The sequence below is a fragment of the Bos grunniens genome, chromosome 13 (assembly GCF_055505025.1).
Source record: "Bos grunniens cultivar Pamir isolate PY7600 chromosome 13, Bosgru_T2T1.0, whole genome shotgun sequence".
NCBI classification, from domain to species: Eukaryota; Metazoa; Chordata; class Mammalia; order Artiodactyla; family Bovidae; genus Bos; species Bos grunniens.
This window is the reverse complement of record NC_141177.1, coordinates 28,499,926-28,516,493: the sequence shown is the minus strand read 5'-3', so window position 1 is coordinate 28,516,493 and position 16,568 is coordinate 28,499,926. Positions and strand designations below refer to the sequence as shown.

General features: G+C 51.9%; 2 protein-coding genes across 8 annotated transcripts in view; both read right to left on the bottom strand.

The window, feature by feature from the left end:
• Positions 1-4,297: 4,297 nt before the first annotated feature.
• MTG2 (mitochondrial ribosome associated GTPase 2) lies at positions 4,298-11,756 on the bottom strand. 7 transcript variants are annotated; one of them, XM_086332785.1, is made up of 7 exons: positions 11,728-11,756; positions 10,175-10,399; positions 8,306-8,453; positions 7,516-7,631; positions 6,850-7,068; positions 6,549-6,687; positions 4,298-5,826 (listed from the first exon to the last, which is right to left on the bottom strand). In XM_086332785.1, the coding sequence occupies exons 2-7, from the start codon at positions 10,376-10,378 to the stop codon at positions 5,432-5,434; spliced, it is 1,221 nt and encodes a 406-aa protein (XP_086188911.1). In that variant the 5' UTR covers positions 10,379-10,399; positions 11,728-11,756; the 3' UTR covers positions 4,298-5,431. The 7 variants fall into 7 exon arrangements, with proteins under 7 accessions (XP_086188911.1, XP_086188914.1, XP_086188909.1 ...); XM_086332788.1 differs by having other exon boundaries at positions 10,943-11,744; XM_086332783.1 differs by having other exon boundaries at positions 10,175-10,383; positions 10,943-11,744.
• Positions 11,757-11,982: 226 nt separating this feature from the next.
• SS18L1 (SS18L1 subunit of BAF chromatin remodeling complex) overlaps positions 11,983-16,568 on the bottom strand; it is a 28,167-nt gene continuing 23,581 nt past the window's right edge. The window contains exons 10-11 of the mRNA XM_086332789.1: positions 15,664-15,791; positions 11,983-14,590 (exon numbers count right to left, since the gene is read on the bottom strand). Coding sequence (XP_086188915.1) covers positions 14,564-14,590; positions 15,664-15,791 — 155 coding nt within the window. The 3' untranslated portion in view covers positions 11,983-14,563. The remainder of the gene's footprint in view (positions 14,591-15,663; positions 15,792-16,568) is intronic.

Sequence of the window (16,568 nt, the reverse complement as noted above, 5' to 3'; positions counted from 1 at the left end):
TTAATAAAAAATGAGGAAGTGAGTTAATCATTTAGTAAATAATAATTAGTTGTTTGTGATGATGGTGGGCTTCCCAGGTGGCATAGTTGGTAAAGAAGTCGCCTGCCGATGCAGGACACCCAAGAGACAAGAGTTCCATCCCTGGGTCAGGAAGATCCCCTGAAGGAGGAAATGGCAACTCACTCCAGTATTTCTACCTGGAGAATTCCATGGTCAGAGGAGCCTGGTGGGCTGCAGTCCCTAGGGTCACAGAGTCGGACGTGACTGAGCACACAACACAACCGTTGATTAACAATGTGATTCAAAAATGTCATGACTGGTGGTAGGAAATAATGACTGTTGGTATGTTAACATACCGGCTCTAAGGAAGGAAGGGCAGGATGCCAGGCTTTTGGCCTGTGACATACTTCCCGTCCACAGGTCACCAGGCACTCTGCCTTGGCTTAAATTCCTTCTCCACTGAACAGGGCACCCGCACAGTACCCGGCGTCCTGTCCCCAGGGTGGCAGGCTCTGTGTCCAGAGGAGTGCCTTGCTGTGGAGCTTGTCAGACACAAATCTCAGAGGGGCACAAAAATATCCTTCAAAGGAGAAAGAAGAAAGACAGGAGAGAAGGGAGGGGAAGGGAGGGTTTGGAGCAAGGGGAGGAGGGGGTGGTAGTGCTGGGCTAAAAATGCATCTGTGACATTCCAGAGTCACCGGCTTCCAAATTCAAACACGTCAAACTGGGTGATCTGTAAACGCTCTGCTTTAAATGCTGGACAGTCCTCAAAGGGCTCAGCAAGCCCTGGTTCTGAGCAGAGGTATGGGATAGGGACTGGCCTGCCCTCCGCCCTGGGCCCCAGTTTGGCAGAACCCCAGATTCCCGAGTAGCCACGGGGGTGGGCAGGTGGATGGACCATTCCTTGCTGGCCCCTCCCTGATGCCCTTCAGGGCCCAGGGCTTTCTGTGTCAGCTGAGGCTCTGCTCTGCCTGGGAATTGTCTGCCCCTCATTCCAGCTCCTCAAACCTATTAATTCATACTAAAGTGTGATGGGCTAACTACTCTAGAGAGGGGAGATGTGCACTTTAACAGAGGACCATCTTTGAATTGAAAGGAGTCAAATTCTAACCCAAGTGTTTCAAATTGCGAGACACTCCGGGTGGGGGAGGACCGAGGATGGACGGTGTCTACACGCTGTCCTGAGCTCCCATGGGGCCCTGAGTCAGAAGCCCATGTCACTGAGGATGCCAGATCACTGAAAGAAGTATCCCTCGGTCCGAGCTCCTGGATGGAACCTCCATGCTGGGTCAGCAGCCCTGTGGCCCACACGGAGGATTCCTGGGACCAGCGCTGGGTGCTCCCCGGAGGCCCGCTAATCAGCTATGGACTGCAGACAGCCCTCCGTGGTCCTGACGAGCCGGCTGGCCCGACCTGATCAGGAGAAGGCAGCCACGTGGGGCGGTGCCACCATCACTACTGCTGGGCCACCCAAGGACACCAGAGGGCAGCTGGCTGAAAGTGAACACTTGGTGCTGCCCTGGCATAGGCCATCGGGGTGGGCTCTCTGCCCCTCCAGGGATGGGAAGAAGGCAGGACCCTGATGGGTGGAGCCTCTCCCCCAGGTGGCCCAGTCCAAAGCCCTCCCTCCAGGGCCAGCGTCAATAGGGATGTGTTTGCGCCACCTCCCCCTGCTTCACCTTCACTTCCGCCATCAGATAAAACAGCTCAGTGCAACCTGGATTTCAGAGTCACAACAAATAATCTGGTGGCTAAGTACCGCATTCTTTGTTGTGAGTCTGAAATTGAAATCTCAGAGAGGTGGTGACCCTCCCTGTGTTCACGGACAATGACAGGGAGGGGCTGAGCTCTGAGGATCCATCCAGCTCTTTGGAAGCTATGGGAAGGGCCTGCGGGTGGGCAGCTGGTGGCTGCCTGTGGCCCGGACCCCTAGGCTTGGCCAGGGACAGTATGCTAGCGTCTTGGGGGCATGGCCCTCTAGACTCCAAGGCTTGCTCGGTCCTTGGCCATGGGTCCCAGATGATCCCACATGGGGAAGGGTCTGTGTACCCAGGGTGGGGCTGAAGTGAGCAAGTTTAAGACCCCAGGCCAGACCACAGGTATCCCTACTCCGTTGGACCTTACAGATGCGTCCCAGGCATATAGATGATAAAACCAGGCAATAGGCGTGGGTGACAGGCATATCCCAGTGCCTGCGATATCCCAGTGCCAAGTGTAGTGGGCTCGATGGGCTAGGCAGCCCACCCAGACCACAGTGAGGCAGAAAGCCTGCCCCTCACCCCCACCTCCACTCCAAGACCATAGCAGAAAGTGGAGACATCTCCTGGCTCTGGAAAAATACCGACCCACTGGTGCCTGGCTACTTCTGACACGGAAAATTTGTTTTTTCTCCAGAGAATTAAAGGTTTCCAAGACAGAGAGACCCCTCCAGGTGCCCCTCTTTGGGTGCTCACATGCCTGTGGGCGGCTCTGGCTCCACCCAAGGCCTGTGTGTCCCCTCTGCTCCGTCTGCCCTGTTGCCCTTTCACGAGAGGAGACACCCTGGCCTTGGTGCGCCTGAGCATTAGAGCCACCCTGCGATGAGACGGATGGCGTCAACAGTGCCCAGCGCGTGCTCACCCGCACGTGTGCACACGTAACTGCACGTGTGCACACAAGTGCGTGTGCATAGTTGTGTGTTTTTACTGTGGTCAAATATATGTAAAACTTACCCTTTTAACCATTTTAAGTGCACAGCTCAGTGGCCTTAGGCACATTCACAGTTGTGCAACTATTCCCAACATCCACCTCCAGAACTTTCTCGCCTTCCCAGACTCTGAGTCCACCCATCAAACCTCAAGTTCTGTGTGACTTCGTCACGTGATAACATGACCAGGCATCTCACGTGCTTTCAGAGCCTCAGCCACCTCTCCACCCCCAAGCCTGACCACCACTGACCCGTCAGGACAAAACCCTCAGGGGTGGTGCCTGCCTCTCCGTGACCTTTGAATGTCCCCCTGCCAATCTGTAAACACACTGGTGTGTATCCCCACACACGTGTTTTACCCGAACTACTATGGGCCCAGCAAGTCTGTCCTCCTTCCTCTGGTGTCCTGGCCCTGAGATGAAACCCAAACCAATGAGCTGTGTCTCAAAGAGCCACATGGCGGCTGATGAACATACCAGGGACCCCATACCTGAGACAGGCCGGCAGGGCCCATGTAGGTGAGACTGGCTTTGATCAGATGGTTGCGGGGCCACCAGCTGGGGGGCACCCATAGGGTGTCTGAGAAGGGCACTGACAGCACAGAAGCCTGGTTTCCCAGAGGATCCTTACTGGAGGGTCCCCGGTGTGGCAAGGAAACAGCTGGAGTGATGGAGCAGGGGGGCCCGGGGGGACTCAGGCCAGGCGAGGGAGAGGGTCACCAAGCAGGGGTGGGGCAAGGATCTGTGCGTACAAGGATGGGGCCGCTTAGGCTGCTGCATGAGGAGATGAGGGGGCATCAGCTCGGTATGAAACAGGGTGCTCACGGGGCTGAAGAGGACCCCAAATACACATCAGTTGGAAACTCACAATATGACCTGATTTGGAAACAGGGTCTTTGCAGATGAATTGAGAGTAAAGCAGGAGGGAGAAGAGAGCAGGGAGGCGGCGGCCACCCTGGCTCAGGAGGTGCTGAGCCCACTGTCATCCACGGGGGAACAGAAGGCCGAGGAAGTGGAGAGACCTCAGGGGAGGCTGGTGGCCGAGCTCTGGGGAGATGGAACCAGTGTGCAGGGATGACACTGGACAGACACCACCCGGAAGAGGGAGAAAGCCGTGAGAAAACCCAGGACCCCACAGCCCACGCCCCAGTGGCCCAACACAGACCCAGGGAGGGTACAGGGAGAAAGCGTGAGAAAGCAAGTCCCTGTTCGGGGCCAGAGATCAACAGGTGATGCTCCAGGCTAATCAAGGTAGTAAGAGCTGCTCAGACTTCGGAGCAGGTCACTCAGCAAAACGGCCAGAAGAGGCAGGTCTAGGGGATCTGGGACAGGGGCTCTGGCTTGGCCTCCACCTGGTCTTTTAAATGTCTTTAAAAGCAACCTAAAAGCACTAAATACCTGCCACCACACACTTGCTCATTCCACAAATGTACTGGCGCCCGAGGGTCAGGTCCTGAGGTTCTGGGGGACACAGCAAGAACTGGACAAGCCCCTGCCCCTGCAGTGGGGCCCCTGGCGGGTCAGCTACACAGGCATCTTGAGTGTCTCCGCCTCTGAAGAGTGAGTGTGGCGGGGGCCCTGTGAGCAAGATGAAAGGCCGTTGATAATTAAATGCTACTCAGACCTGGCTTTACTCTTTGTGGTGGCCTGAGAGAACAAATAGATGCAAAACCCATCTCTGATTTCCAGAACACAAGGACCTCTGAAATTACAAGACGTTAAAATAAGGCTTCGGGTAAAGAACTCTTGCTCTTGTTGCAGATTTGATGTTAGATCAAAACAGAATTGCTCCTGAAAGCTGAGGCGCTGGCTTATTGTTTGAGGTCTGCCCAGCCCCCATCATGCAGAAACGACGCAGGTCTGAGTGATCCAGAGGCTCAGATGCCTTGAGACCCTGAGGCCAACTCCCAGAGAGCCTGTTCCCCTGCCCTCCCTCACCCCTCAGGGACACGTCAGGGGCATCAGACTGTTTCCCCCCTTTAGCTGGGGGAAACAGAAGTTTAAGACCACTTTGCTCGATACTGGGCTTGTCTTCATTAGGGTATCTGTAGTTGGGGGACCCTGAGGTGTGGGTACAACTCCCAGTGACACCTAGAAACACAGACCTGTCCCTGACCACCCTGGGGCTCAGGCTGCCGACACCCTGCCCGCAGCCTGCAGTTAATAACCCACCGTGAGGCCCAGGTCGGATATTGGGAGCATTCAGTCGTGAAGCTCAGCTTCCACAGAGCACATACCACTGTCTGGGATGACAGGGAGGACGTCACCCTCACTGATTCCCTGTTTCTTCACAGCTGGGCACCTGCTTTAAAGCTTCCTCGCCCCTTGCCTCATGCAGCAGATGGAGCATCCCTATGAAAGGTGTCAACAGCTGTGGCATCAGAGGCCCACCTCTGCCTCAGCTGCCACCACCTGCGAGTCAGCGCTGCTGATGCTGGCTCCTGTCCACGTGCCCACTGGTGACGTTAGCCAGCGTGTAGTCCCTGCTATTAATAATTAGGGGCCAATTAACACAGATGAGCCCACTGCAGCACGTCACTCACACGCAGGCAGGCGTGTAAGCACTGGAGACAGACTGGTGGGGGCAGGAGCGTCCGCTGCCCAAGGGGTCCTGTCCCAGGGCAGGGGCTGTGTTGGCTGGGAGTCCCGGGTTGGCAGGAAGGCACCTGCACCAAGGCCTCCCAATTCCCTGGGGCTCCTTCCTCATCTCCAGTCGCAGCTGGCCTGCCAGGTGCCGCCTCCTCTGCTACCACCGCAGCGGCTGGCGGCCGTGCTCCAGCTCGGTGGCTACATGGTGGTCGTGCAGTTCCTTCAGACGCAGCAGCAGCTCCTCCAGGTTTTCCCCGGTGGCCGCCGACAGGGCGATGGCCTCCTGGCCCAGGCGGGCCTGCAGCTGGGGCAGCCGGGCCCTGGCCTGCGGGAGGTCGATCTTGTTTGCCACGACGGTGTAGGGTCTCTTGGACAGGCCTTCGTCGTATTGCTCCAGCTCATACTTCAGGTCGTCCAGCTGTGTCCAGGGCTCTGGCACCGAGAGGTCCACCAGGAACAGGAGGAAGGGGCAGCGCTCGATGTGCCTGAGGAAGGCCAGGCCCAGGCCCCGGTTTTGGTGGGCACCCCGGATGATGCCGGGGATGTCAGCCACTGTGGAGGAGACAAGCAGACAGTCAGGAGGGGAGCCGGGGGCCTCTGAGCACTGAGACTTTCCTTCCAAAGAATATCTCATGAGTGAAGTCGTTCAATTTTCCGCCTTGCTGATTCACCAGGCCGATTCCATCTGAGGCACTGCAGCTTCCAGTCTTGCTAATGCTTTGAAATATTTGGGTGACTGGCACGATGACAGATCAGTCTAATAAGAACTACTTAACACATTCTAATCTCTCTGGCTTCAAAAGTGATTCAAAAAAGGGGAAAACGGCTTCCTGTAATCTATTAATAATTTGATTACCGATAGAAATTATGAAAGAGTCCTCTGAAAATATAAAGTGCTATACAAACCATGTTGCCAGCAAGCTTACTATTTTTAATGGGTACATTATCTTCTAGAAAAAGTTTTCTTCTCTCAAAATGGTACAGGGAAAGCTTTTAAAATCACATGTTGTCCACATGACTGATGCTGCCGAATTCCCCGTAGATGGAAGAGAAGAATAGAGGTGGTGAAAAGGAGTAATTTCCTCAGGTTTGAAATTTAAACTCAAATTCCTAAACTGCCTCTAACAGATGCCTGGGGGAGGGGGTGGGAAGCAAATCTAAACCGATTTTGATAAAGAACTACAATTTTTAAATGAAGAAAAACAAGGCTGCATGTAAGTTACATAAGCATGGCTCTGAATGCCACCATCACCTAATCCTCTGAGAGATCCTACCTGCTATCTGCTGGTGGTCCTCGTAGTGAACAATCCCCACGTGGGGGTTCAGGGTCGTGAATGGGTAGGCGGCCACAGCAGGCCTTGCATTTGAAATGGCCCGGAGAAGCGAGGACTTCCCTGCGTTGGGGAATCCAACCTGGAAGACAGTGAAGACTATCACCACAGAGTCTGTAACTGGTTGGGTCAGCGAGTCTCAGGTTGGGAACGGGGGACAAGCAAGAGCAGGGCTCCTGATGAAGCCAAGAGGATCTGATAGGAGAAAGCGGGCTGCTCGGCTGCTGCGATGCACAACACCCACCAGTCCAGCGTGCGCCACTGTCTTGAGCTCCAGAAAGAGGACGCGCTCCTGGCCCGGCTGTCCGGGGGTGCAAGTTGTGGGTGCGCGGTTGTCGTTAGCCAGGAAGAAGCGGTTACCCTTCCCCCCTGTCCCGCCCACTGCTGCAATGAACTCGTCTCCTGGGCGCGAGAGGTCAGCCAGGACTTCATTTCCCTCCTTCACCAAAGTGCCCACGGGGACCTGAAACACAACAAAGCGTTTTTAGGGGCTCTAGAGAAGGGGGTACTTCCAAGCTCCCAGAGAGAGGAGGGCCCTCAGGGTTCTGTGGGGCAGGCTGCACAATGGCTTCTCCCAGTAGCGCTTCTATAGCATCAGGGTGAGCAGAGCATCTGCGAATGAGAGCGATGCTGAGGGTATGAACCCACTGCTCACATGGAGATGCCCCAGGGGGGTAGGGCAGGGGAGGCTTGCGGGGCTGCAGATAGGGACTGCGGACCTGTGGGTCCCCTCGCTGGAAGACAGAATCGTCTTGTGACCGTAAACAGGTCACAGGTGCATATGGTATGAAATTGACAAAGAGTCCCCGTCTGGGGTTGCTCCGTGGAAGACGGGCCCCTCTGGACCACTCGCAGGACCTGGGAACCTGACGGGCCACAGGGTGGACAGGGGACTCCGCGCCTGGCCTACCCGAATGTAGAGGACAGCGCCATTCCGCCCAAAGCAGTTTTTCCTGCCGCCGTCCTCGCCGTCAAACCCCTGGTACCGCGACAGGACAGAGGACAGAGACTTGACCTGCTGGTCAACTGGAAGTCAAAGCGGGAAGCGTTATCACCCTCTGCATTAAAGGCAGACCCGTCTCATTTCGTCAAGTTTCTCTTGTTCAGATTAAGAATGCACATGGGATGAAGTCATGGCAAAAGTTACCAAACCAGCAATGAGACTTTTTGAAAAAGCTAAATTCTTATTTTCATTTAAAAGATACTACAAAAATAAATAAATAAATTAAAAAATAAAAATAAAAGATACTACAGTTTCCAAAAACTTCACAACTACCCACAATATCACTGTGAGTTTGAAAACAGCTGCACTTTATTACCACGCTGTGAATGGCTACAACTCCAAGCGGACTAGTTTGCTAGGCCTTTGTGCTCCACGTGTGTAGGGGCGATCAACACCCTTTCAGCACTTGACTGGGACAGTAACAGTAACAGATTTAACCCTTGGACATATGGTACCAGAATTAGATTCCCTGATAGTCTTTATGTTCCTGAAATGTGAAAAAAACAACAAACCATCAAAGTTGGTTTGAAAGTTGGTTTGGGGTGAAATTTCTAAATGTGAACATCCACGTAATTTAATAAAATGATGTCCACACATGGGTTTTGAATTGAAATTCCTGTTAGGGCAAGAAGGTGCAAACTCCCCATCCAGAGATGGCAGACCCACTGAACTTCCCCAGCTGCCCGACGGCACCTGCCTCTCAGGACGACATGGCCCCCGTTGCCTCCATCACCACCATCAGGGCCTCCAAACTCCTTCCGGGGTTCACTGTGAAAGCAGCTCACCCCATTGCCTCCGTGTCCCCCTCGGACGAGCACTCGGCGATGATCCACAAAATGCTGTTTCTGCAGAGAGCACAGGGTGCCCTGATTGGTATTAACTCCGCAGTCCTTCCAAGGACCAAGTAGCCATTTGAAAGGTACCTTTTCTACCTAGGAAGAGCTTTAAAATTAGATGCTAATGATACTAACATTGCTAATCTCCCCTAAGATGCAAATATAAGAAAGAGTTCCCAGAAGTCACTGCTATTTGTAGGCAAATGTAAATCTACAACGCAGATGTAAAGAGTGGTCAGCGTGGAATACACACCCCAGAGACAAACATAACACTAACAACCTAAATACAGCACAGCATAGGAGACACTCCTTAAATACAGCGTCTTCCTAGATTTTTTTCAAACAGAAACACACTACTGAAATAACAGACCTTTACTAACGAAGTTTCTGTTCCTCAGCACGAGACACTGAGAGCGACAGTCCCTGGGCCATTGCCAGGCTTCCCGCTAAAAGCAGAAGTCTTCTCTGGCCAACTGAGTAGGTCCACATTTTTAAATGTGGTGATGTAAACAGAGCTCTAATCTGTGAGTAAGTTCTTCTCCAGGTCCCTAAGGGAGCTACAACTGACCTAAAGAATTAGAACTAACTAACCGACCGGGCTAATGTTTAATAAATGTTCACTAACACAAGATGTCCAGCTGCCCGAGGTGCCAGGGTGCAAGTTGGGGCTACCACCCCAGCTCAGTTGCCCTGTCCCAAGAAGCCTGCCTGCTTCCCACAGGAGCGCACAGGCAGATGTGGCCACCCACACAGCCCCTCCGTGGGGACCAAGGCACCTGCATTTCCATAAGCAGATCTTTTTTTAAAAAAGGAAAACACACACATATTTTAAGGTGCTCTGGCACCACCACATGGAAAAACCATGAATTACTAGTCAAAAACACGGTGCATAATTTTGAACATGATGGGAAGCAACCTGATGGGAAAAGAGCACAACTGATGAGCACTGTACAGAAGATTAAAACTCAGAGTCAGTGTTTACATTCTAGGCAGGAGACACAACCCCTGGAAAGCTGACACATCTGAGTACACCTGCTGACTGCCAAAGTTTTTCCACAGGAAGTACTCTCTGCCCTAATAAGCCTCATGTGGAACCCGCTACTTAGGAGAACGCAAAGTGGTCTTAAACACGTACATTCTTCAGTTTAATTAAAGATCATTCATATTTTAAATAGGTTTTGGTAAATAGAAGAACAAAAGAAGTGTAAGACTTTGAGAACTATAAAACTAAACGTCTATGCACCCCTCTCCAATGTCATAAATTAAGAACTATTCACACATATTTAAGAATATGAAAGTGAAAAGTGAAAGTGTTAGTCACGCAGTTGTATCTGACTCTTTGTGACCCGATGGATTGCAGCCCGCCAGGCTCTCCTGTCCATGGAATTCTCCAGCAAGAATACTGGAGTGGGTAGCCGTTCCCTTCTCCATGCATTTAAGAATATATATAATACTTATCTCAGACACATAAGCTGTGATACAGGAGCCTGGGCACCCTCCTGGTGAAGGGAGAGAATACCCAGAAGGGTCATCACTTCTAGCACACTGGGCACCACCTTGGGGCCACCACAGTTTTGGCCAGCACGGTATTTGGTATCCACAGGCCTTCATCTCATGTCCTCATTTTCAAGGATAAATGAAGACAAGGTAATGGGAGTTCAAAACAACACCCTGTGACTTCCAATGAGGAAACTGGAGGCAAATCCCTTCAGGGTTTCTAGAAGTCTCACCAGTTTTTTCTCTGAGAGTGGCTGCTTCCTGGGGGGTTCCTGGTGCTTGGTGCAGTCCGCACAGCTGACTGAGAGCAGCCTGGGAGAAGCGCGCAGCAGAAGAAGGCAGCTGGGCCCAGGGACCACGCGGGCTGCTAGCATCCAGAACCCCACACCTTCCAACATCGCTTGGGGTCTCGCTGAGAAAAGCCTTGAAGGTATCATGACTCCTTAACAAAAGGCAAACTGGTAAAATAAGACATCTGGTTTAAACCTGAACATGAAATCAAAACTAAAGAAGTGTAGGTGCCTGGGCCAGAAAAATCCTGATGTAGGTTTCTGAAATAAATGAGCCCATGAAAGGAGTTCTCATCTCACTCACCACTTTCCACATGAGTCAGGCCCTCTTAGCCCATATGCCACTTGGAAGGAGTTCCCTGGTGGTTAGAATTCTGGGCTCTCACTGCCAGAAGCCTAGGTTCACTCTGTGGCCAGGGAACTGAGAGCCCGTAAGTCTTGAGGCCAAAAAAACCCCCCAAAACAAACCCATCTGTTTCTTACAACCCTATGAGGGGTAACACTTCATACTGGATTTTTCCCATTTGCTTTTCGAGACTCCTTTCCCACCCTGCTCTGTTTCAAGAGAATACCCTGCAGGACCACCCTCAGTTGCCTTGCTGTTGGGCAGAGACTGGATGGAGTAGCAGAAGAGCTGGATATCAACTGAAGGCTGCACCACCAGCCAAGGAGGCCATGTCTACGCTCCCCTGTCCTGGTCCTTCTCCTTACCCTGCGGGTGTCCAGGAGCAGAAGCAACGCCATTGTCACCAGCTCCAGATAAAAACACCAACTCTGCTGTTTCCCTGAATGCTCCCCTTCAAATGGGGGCCTTTACACCCTCCTTAAATTGTCTCAAGAGACAGTGCCAGGATTTCGGACCCCTACATTTTGCACGCCCATTTTAAAGCAGTGGAGGCTGAGAGTCAAGAGAGGCTGTCACTTGCCTACTTCACGTAGTATCCTCACTGCACCAGTGATTCACAGCAGTGTTCTTCAAATGCGGGACACACACACGACCACCGTCCAGGGCACCAAGGCAGAGGTCATTTTTAAAGAATCAATGTCGTGTTCCTTAACTCTGGACACGTTTCCGCTGCTAAAATCTATCTGCCTGAGAACTATCATTTAAAATCGTGTTCTCCTTTCCACTCGAGAAGGGTCCTCTACAGAAGGAAGCCCCTCCGGACAGGCCTGCGAGCAGGACGGACCGGGGTGCCCGACCAGGACGAGTGTAAGAGGTCCAGCCTGCCCCGAGCTGCCCTCAGAGCAGGACGCTGCTTCTGCAGAACTGTTCACACGCGTGTTTACGCTCACACTGTTCTGTGCGACCGCGCCACCGCAAGTACAGAACACCCGCGAGGACCTCGGCCAGAGGGCGTCTCCGGCCTGCCGGAGCGCGCCCACGCGGGCTAAAGGGGAGCAGGAAGCTCGGGCCAGGGACTCGAGGGCGAGCTTGGTCCCACGCCTGTCCCCTTACCCTCTCCCACGGGTGCCCGGACGCTACCCACACTCACCACCCTGGGGGCACGTCACTTCCGGTGCCGCCCCCAGGGATCACTTCCGGGACCGGCCCCGCCTGCGCAGGGTTCCTCAGCGCGCATGTGCGGGAGGGGGAGGGGCAACGGGCGTCCGGGGAGAGCCGAGGAGGGCTTCCAACAAGTGCGCGGGTGTTTCCTTTGAACCCAGGGACTCCGACACCGCGAGTCGGGCAACCCTCTCCCACCGCGGCTTCCGGCTCCCCATCACCTCACGGAAACTCAGTCTTCAGGTCGGTTCTCGAAGAGCCAGTTTATTAATCACACCAAAGGCATAAAACAAGACGCCAAAGTCCGACTGAAGAGAGAAACGGCGGACGAGGACGGTTGTCCGAGGACGGCCTGTGCTCGTGAACGAGACGGGGCGACCTGCCCGGTCACGGCTGGACGGTCAGACGCCCACCTCTGGCTCTGAGGTTGAGCTGCCGCCGGCGCTCAGCGACCCCCGAGGCGAGGCTCCGGCTGGGCGCTGGAGAGATGCTCGGTCGGCCGGGCCGGGCCGGAGGTGCCGAGTCCGGACGCGGCGTCAGCGCCCGGCCGCCCGCACCTCAGCCGGGAGACCAGGCGGCACCGACCACGCCGCGCGGACGACTCGCTTCGGCCTGAGCTTCCGCAGACAGAAGAGACACAAGAGAGTGACGAGCCGCTGGCATCACTCCCCACGTTACATAAAAATGGACGGCACGTTAAATAAACATTTTGTTATTAATCATTAAATATATTAACACCAACAATCATGTATAAATTAGGAAATAAATGTACAAACTATTTCACAAAGTGCTTTTTAAAATATATACACAACATTCAAGAAATTCTTAATGTAAGACATTTCAGATTGAAGTTTTGGGATACGTTTTTTTCAAGTGTCCTTTTCCTTCAAAAAGTATTAATACAGCACTTAAAAAAACACACACACATACACAAAAGGCATATTCCCATATTGGCAAAGAATAAAAATAAACTATTTTCACAGTTCTCTGAAATGTTTTAACATTTTCAACGGGAAATTTTAATCCCCGATTGAGTTTGCAAATTACTTCTATGAAAATTGTCAGGAAAGAACAGAACAAAATGAAGGGAAATGACTCCCTAAATTGAAATTGCTAATGTCTGTGTCATTTAGCAATTAAGGGCTCTCACTTAAGTAATTTAATATAGAGATGTATTTTTTAAGCCCTTACTAGTATTAAGGGTTTCTAAAACCCGAAAGTCTACAAAATAAACATTTCTATCCCACTGTCCGTGTGATTCTGCCTCCACAGAAGAGGGCAGAAGGTCCTAGAACAGGACTTGTCCTGGACCCCAGCAGTCCCTTCAAAGAGCCCTGGTGCTTCATCTGTAAAACAGCAACAGTAACTGCTGCCGTGTTCCCAGTGGGGACGGAATTCATTCTAATAGAAACACATTAAAAATATCTTATAGACTGCAAAGCATCCAATTATGGATAAAGTACTACTTTAAAATTTTAAAACATAAGACTTCACTAAAACATCACCGTCAGTAGACTTGAGATATCAAGAATTAGATTTTTTTTTGTATTTTCTTGGTTCTTGGAAATATGTCAGCATTTACCCAAAGATGTTTTTAAAGGGGCCATAATAAATATGGGTATTATTATCCAAGTAAAGGTTGATAAAATGTCTGTATGACTTACTAGTGAAATGTAGAATTTTTCCTTTGACCTGACTTTTCCACATGAGCTATCTTTAACGTTTGTGCAGAATTTAAATGGCATTTAATGTCCTACGAATGTAAAAATGACTCAAATTTCTCTACGTAAGAGCCTTCCTTCTTTTTAGGAAGAACACAGTAAAATCCGTGGTGTTCTCTTTAAAAATAAGATGTGAATTTCAGATATTCCTAAATGAAAAGGAATGCTCGCTTGGAGATCTGAATAAGCAGGTCCTGGAAGAAGTAGTATAAAATAACTTGCCAACTCTTTGGAGAATTCCATGTCACTATTTTAAATTATGAATTTAGAATTGAGCATATTACATATTAAAATTCCAGAAACGACCATCCGATAAACAAGGGTCAAACCCAAAGTAATTCCAGAGGACTACCCTCTCCTTCCTTCAGTAATACCACTCTCCCTGGGTGAGGCTGATCACAGTTGCCTTGTTGGATTCCTACTTATTTGGAACAAAGTCATTGATCCCTCTTTACTTTGTAATACAAAAACGTGTAACTTTTTGGATAAACAGAACCAGAGATACAGGTAAGGAGCAAGGTCTGGAAATAAAGGTTCACAGCCTCTCCAAGTGAAGCTTATTTATCCTTTCCATTGGGTAACAACAGAGACTGATGCAAACTACAGAAAATGCCTCCCCAACTCCCCGGCCTTGAGGCCCAGGAAGAAAGCGGCTGCCATCCAGGGGCAGTGCAGCCAGTGAGAGACAAGTTTACACCCCCAGTACAAACATGAGAGGAGAGTCAGACCTCAGGTCTGTGCATAAGAGCACGCAGACTGCGGCCTCTGGTAGGTTTGTCCCATCACTGGGCAGAGAAGACTCCAATGATGAAGGGACCCCTAAAGCTAGCTAGAAACATGGAGGGGAGGACAAAAAGGGACAACCTCTCCGTTGTATGGACATACAATACTATACACAGCACCAAATATGTCACACCATCAAAGCGCCATCTGGCACCAGCGTGCACGCTTGCTGTCCTACCCCGCATGAAATGTGCGTGCTTCACAAGCAGACGCTGCGTGAGGCGAGGGGCAGCCTACAGGTCACAGCCCCTCAGAGCTGTCACTGGCCTGTCCATCCTGGGCGGACATGCCGCCTCAGGATTCCTCATAGACGCGGGTCCTTCACTGCTGGTAATTTCCGTACTGGCCCTGCAAGAGAGCAAGACACAGATTATACCCCAACAGGCCTGAGTAGGAGGGTCCACACCTGAGGATGAGACAGATCCCACCCCAGCCCACGCCCAGGATGAGAGGTGGATGAGCATGGTTGGCCAGCGACCAAATGCCTCAACCTGTGTCCTGAGGCAGGTGGGTAGCTGATGTTCTGGAAGCCACCATCCAGGCTGAGATGACTGACTTAGGTCAGTGGGTGGAAGAGGTTGGCTCACGTGGTCACACAGCAGCTGACCGCACTGGGCCTGGGCTAGGTACCCCGTCACATCCCCCCCGACCCTGCCGTAAGCAGGTTTGGGACGGGCTCCCCAGGCACACTCCCCTTGGCACCGCTTCCCACATGCTCACTGGAACATTCCAAAAGCCAAAAAGCTTTGCTCCCCTAATAACTCTGCCCTGGGCTTGTGTACCTCCTGTTGAAAACTCATTCTCTACGTACAACTGGCTCATTCTTTATCTCTCTTTAGGGAGCAAGGTGAGAAGTATTTAAAAAATGAGATACAGGACCTTACCTATTCAGGTACCAAGAGAAAAACACCCCTAATCCACACAGTGCCTTAAGGTTTTATTAGCCATGTAAATTGTCATTAGTGCCTCGGACCTACCATATAGTCACTGATAGATAGTCACCTCTCGCCCGGGACTGTCCTCCAAGGAGACTCCAGAGTGCCCAGGACCCATCTCCTCCCGCCTACCACCCTGCTCCTGCCCCAGACAGATCCAACTGTGCCAGGCAAGATGCAAGCTCTACAATCTGCCTAGGTGCCGTAACCTGCAGGCACGCAACAGACATGAGGGAAACAGGCATGAGGGAGACATCCAAGGTGTGAAAGACGAGACTCTAGGCGAGTTTAGGACACAAAGAGCCAGCTGTGTCTGACTGAAGTGGAAATTTTTAAAAACCTTACAGGCTCAGAGAATTCATGTTCTGGAGGAACCTAGGGAGCCAGCCTGTCCCATTTTATTATTCCTCACGGCCATAGGGGAAACCTTTGTCACATGTGATGTACAAGGTGAAGCGTGGGTCTGGAAACGGGCAGAAGGCTTGCCTGCTCGTAGCCATAAGGCCGCTGCTGCTGGGTGGACGGGCCCGTCTGAGATGCTCGGTAGCTTCCGTACTGCTGGCCTTGTCCCTGCTGGTAGCTGGAGTACTGTGAGGGGGCACCCTGGGCGGGTCCTAGAACACAGCAGGATCGTGAGATCACCCCCCAACACCCTCTCCCACAGGTCCTCCCAAGCCCCTGAGACGTGCGTTCCTGCTAATTCAGTCGTGTCTGAACCCCATGGAATGTAGCCCGCCAGGCGCCTCTGTTTATGGAATTCTCCAGGCAAGAATATTGGAGTGGGTTGCCATGTCCTCTTCCAAGGAATCTCCCCGACCCAGGGATCCAACCTGCATCTACTGCGGCTCCTACATTACAGGTGGATTCTTTATAGCTGAGCTACTGGGGAAGCCCCTGAGACATCGGCACCCGTTTTTCCGCCACATTAAACCTGAGCAGTGAAAGCACCACAGCTGGCGGCCAACCCTGCTATGCCCCCATGGCTCCAGCTATGCGCACCACCCCCCCAACATCCAGACGGGGACTGGGGGCTGCTGTCAGAGCGCTAGACCTGCTTCTTGGGACCAGTTTACACAGTCACAGTTATCACTGTAAACATGAGTTAAATGCACAGCAAATGGCGAAAACCACGCAAGACAGTGATGGTGCCTCAAAGCCTAAGTGGACAGGATAGGCGGAATTGACAAAGGCTGAGGGGTTTTTCCAAAACCAGCTGCTTCAAGGGCTGCTGTGCTCCCAGAAAGCAGCACATGCCCAAAGCCAAAAGCAGGGGGCACATCCAAGGGGCACAGGCACCAACCCAAGCTCCCGAGAGGCAGGGCTGAGACAGCTTGAACCATAAAATAAAGAAGTTTGGATCATAACCCGATCTGTAACATCAGTACCTGTGA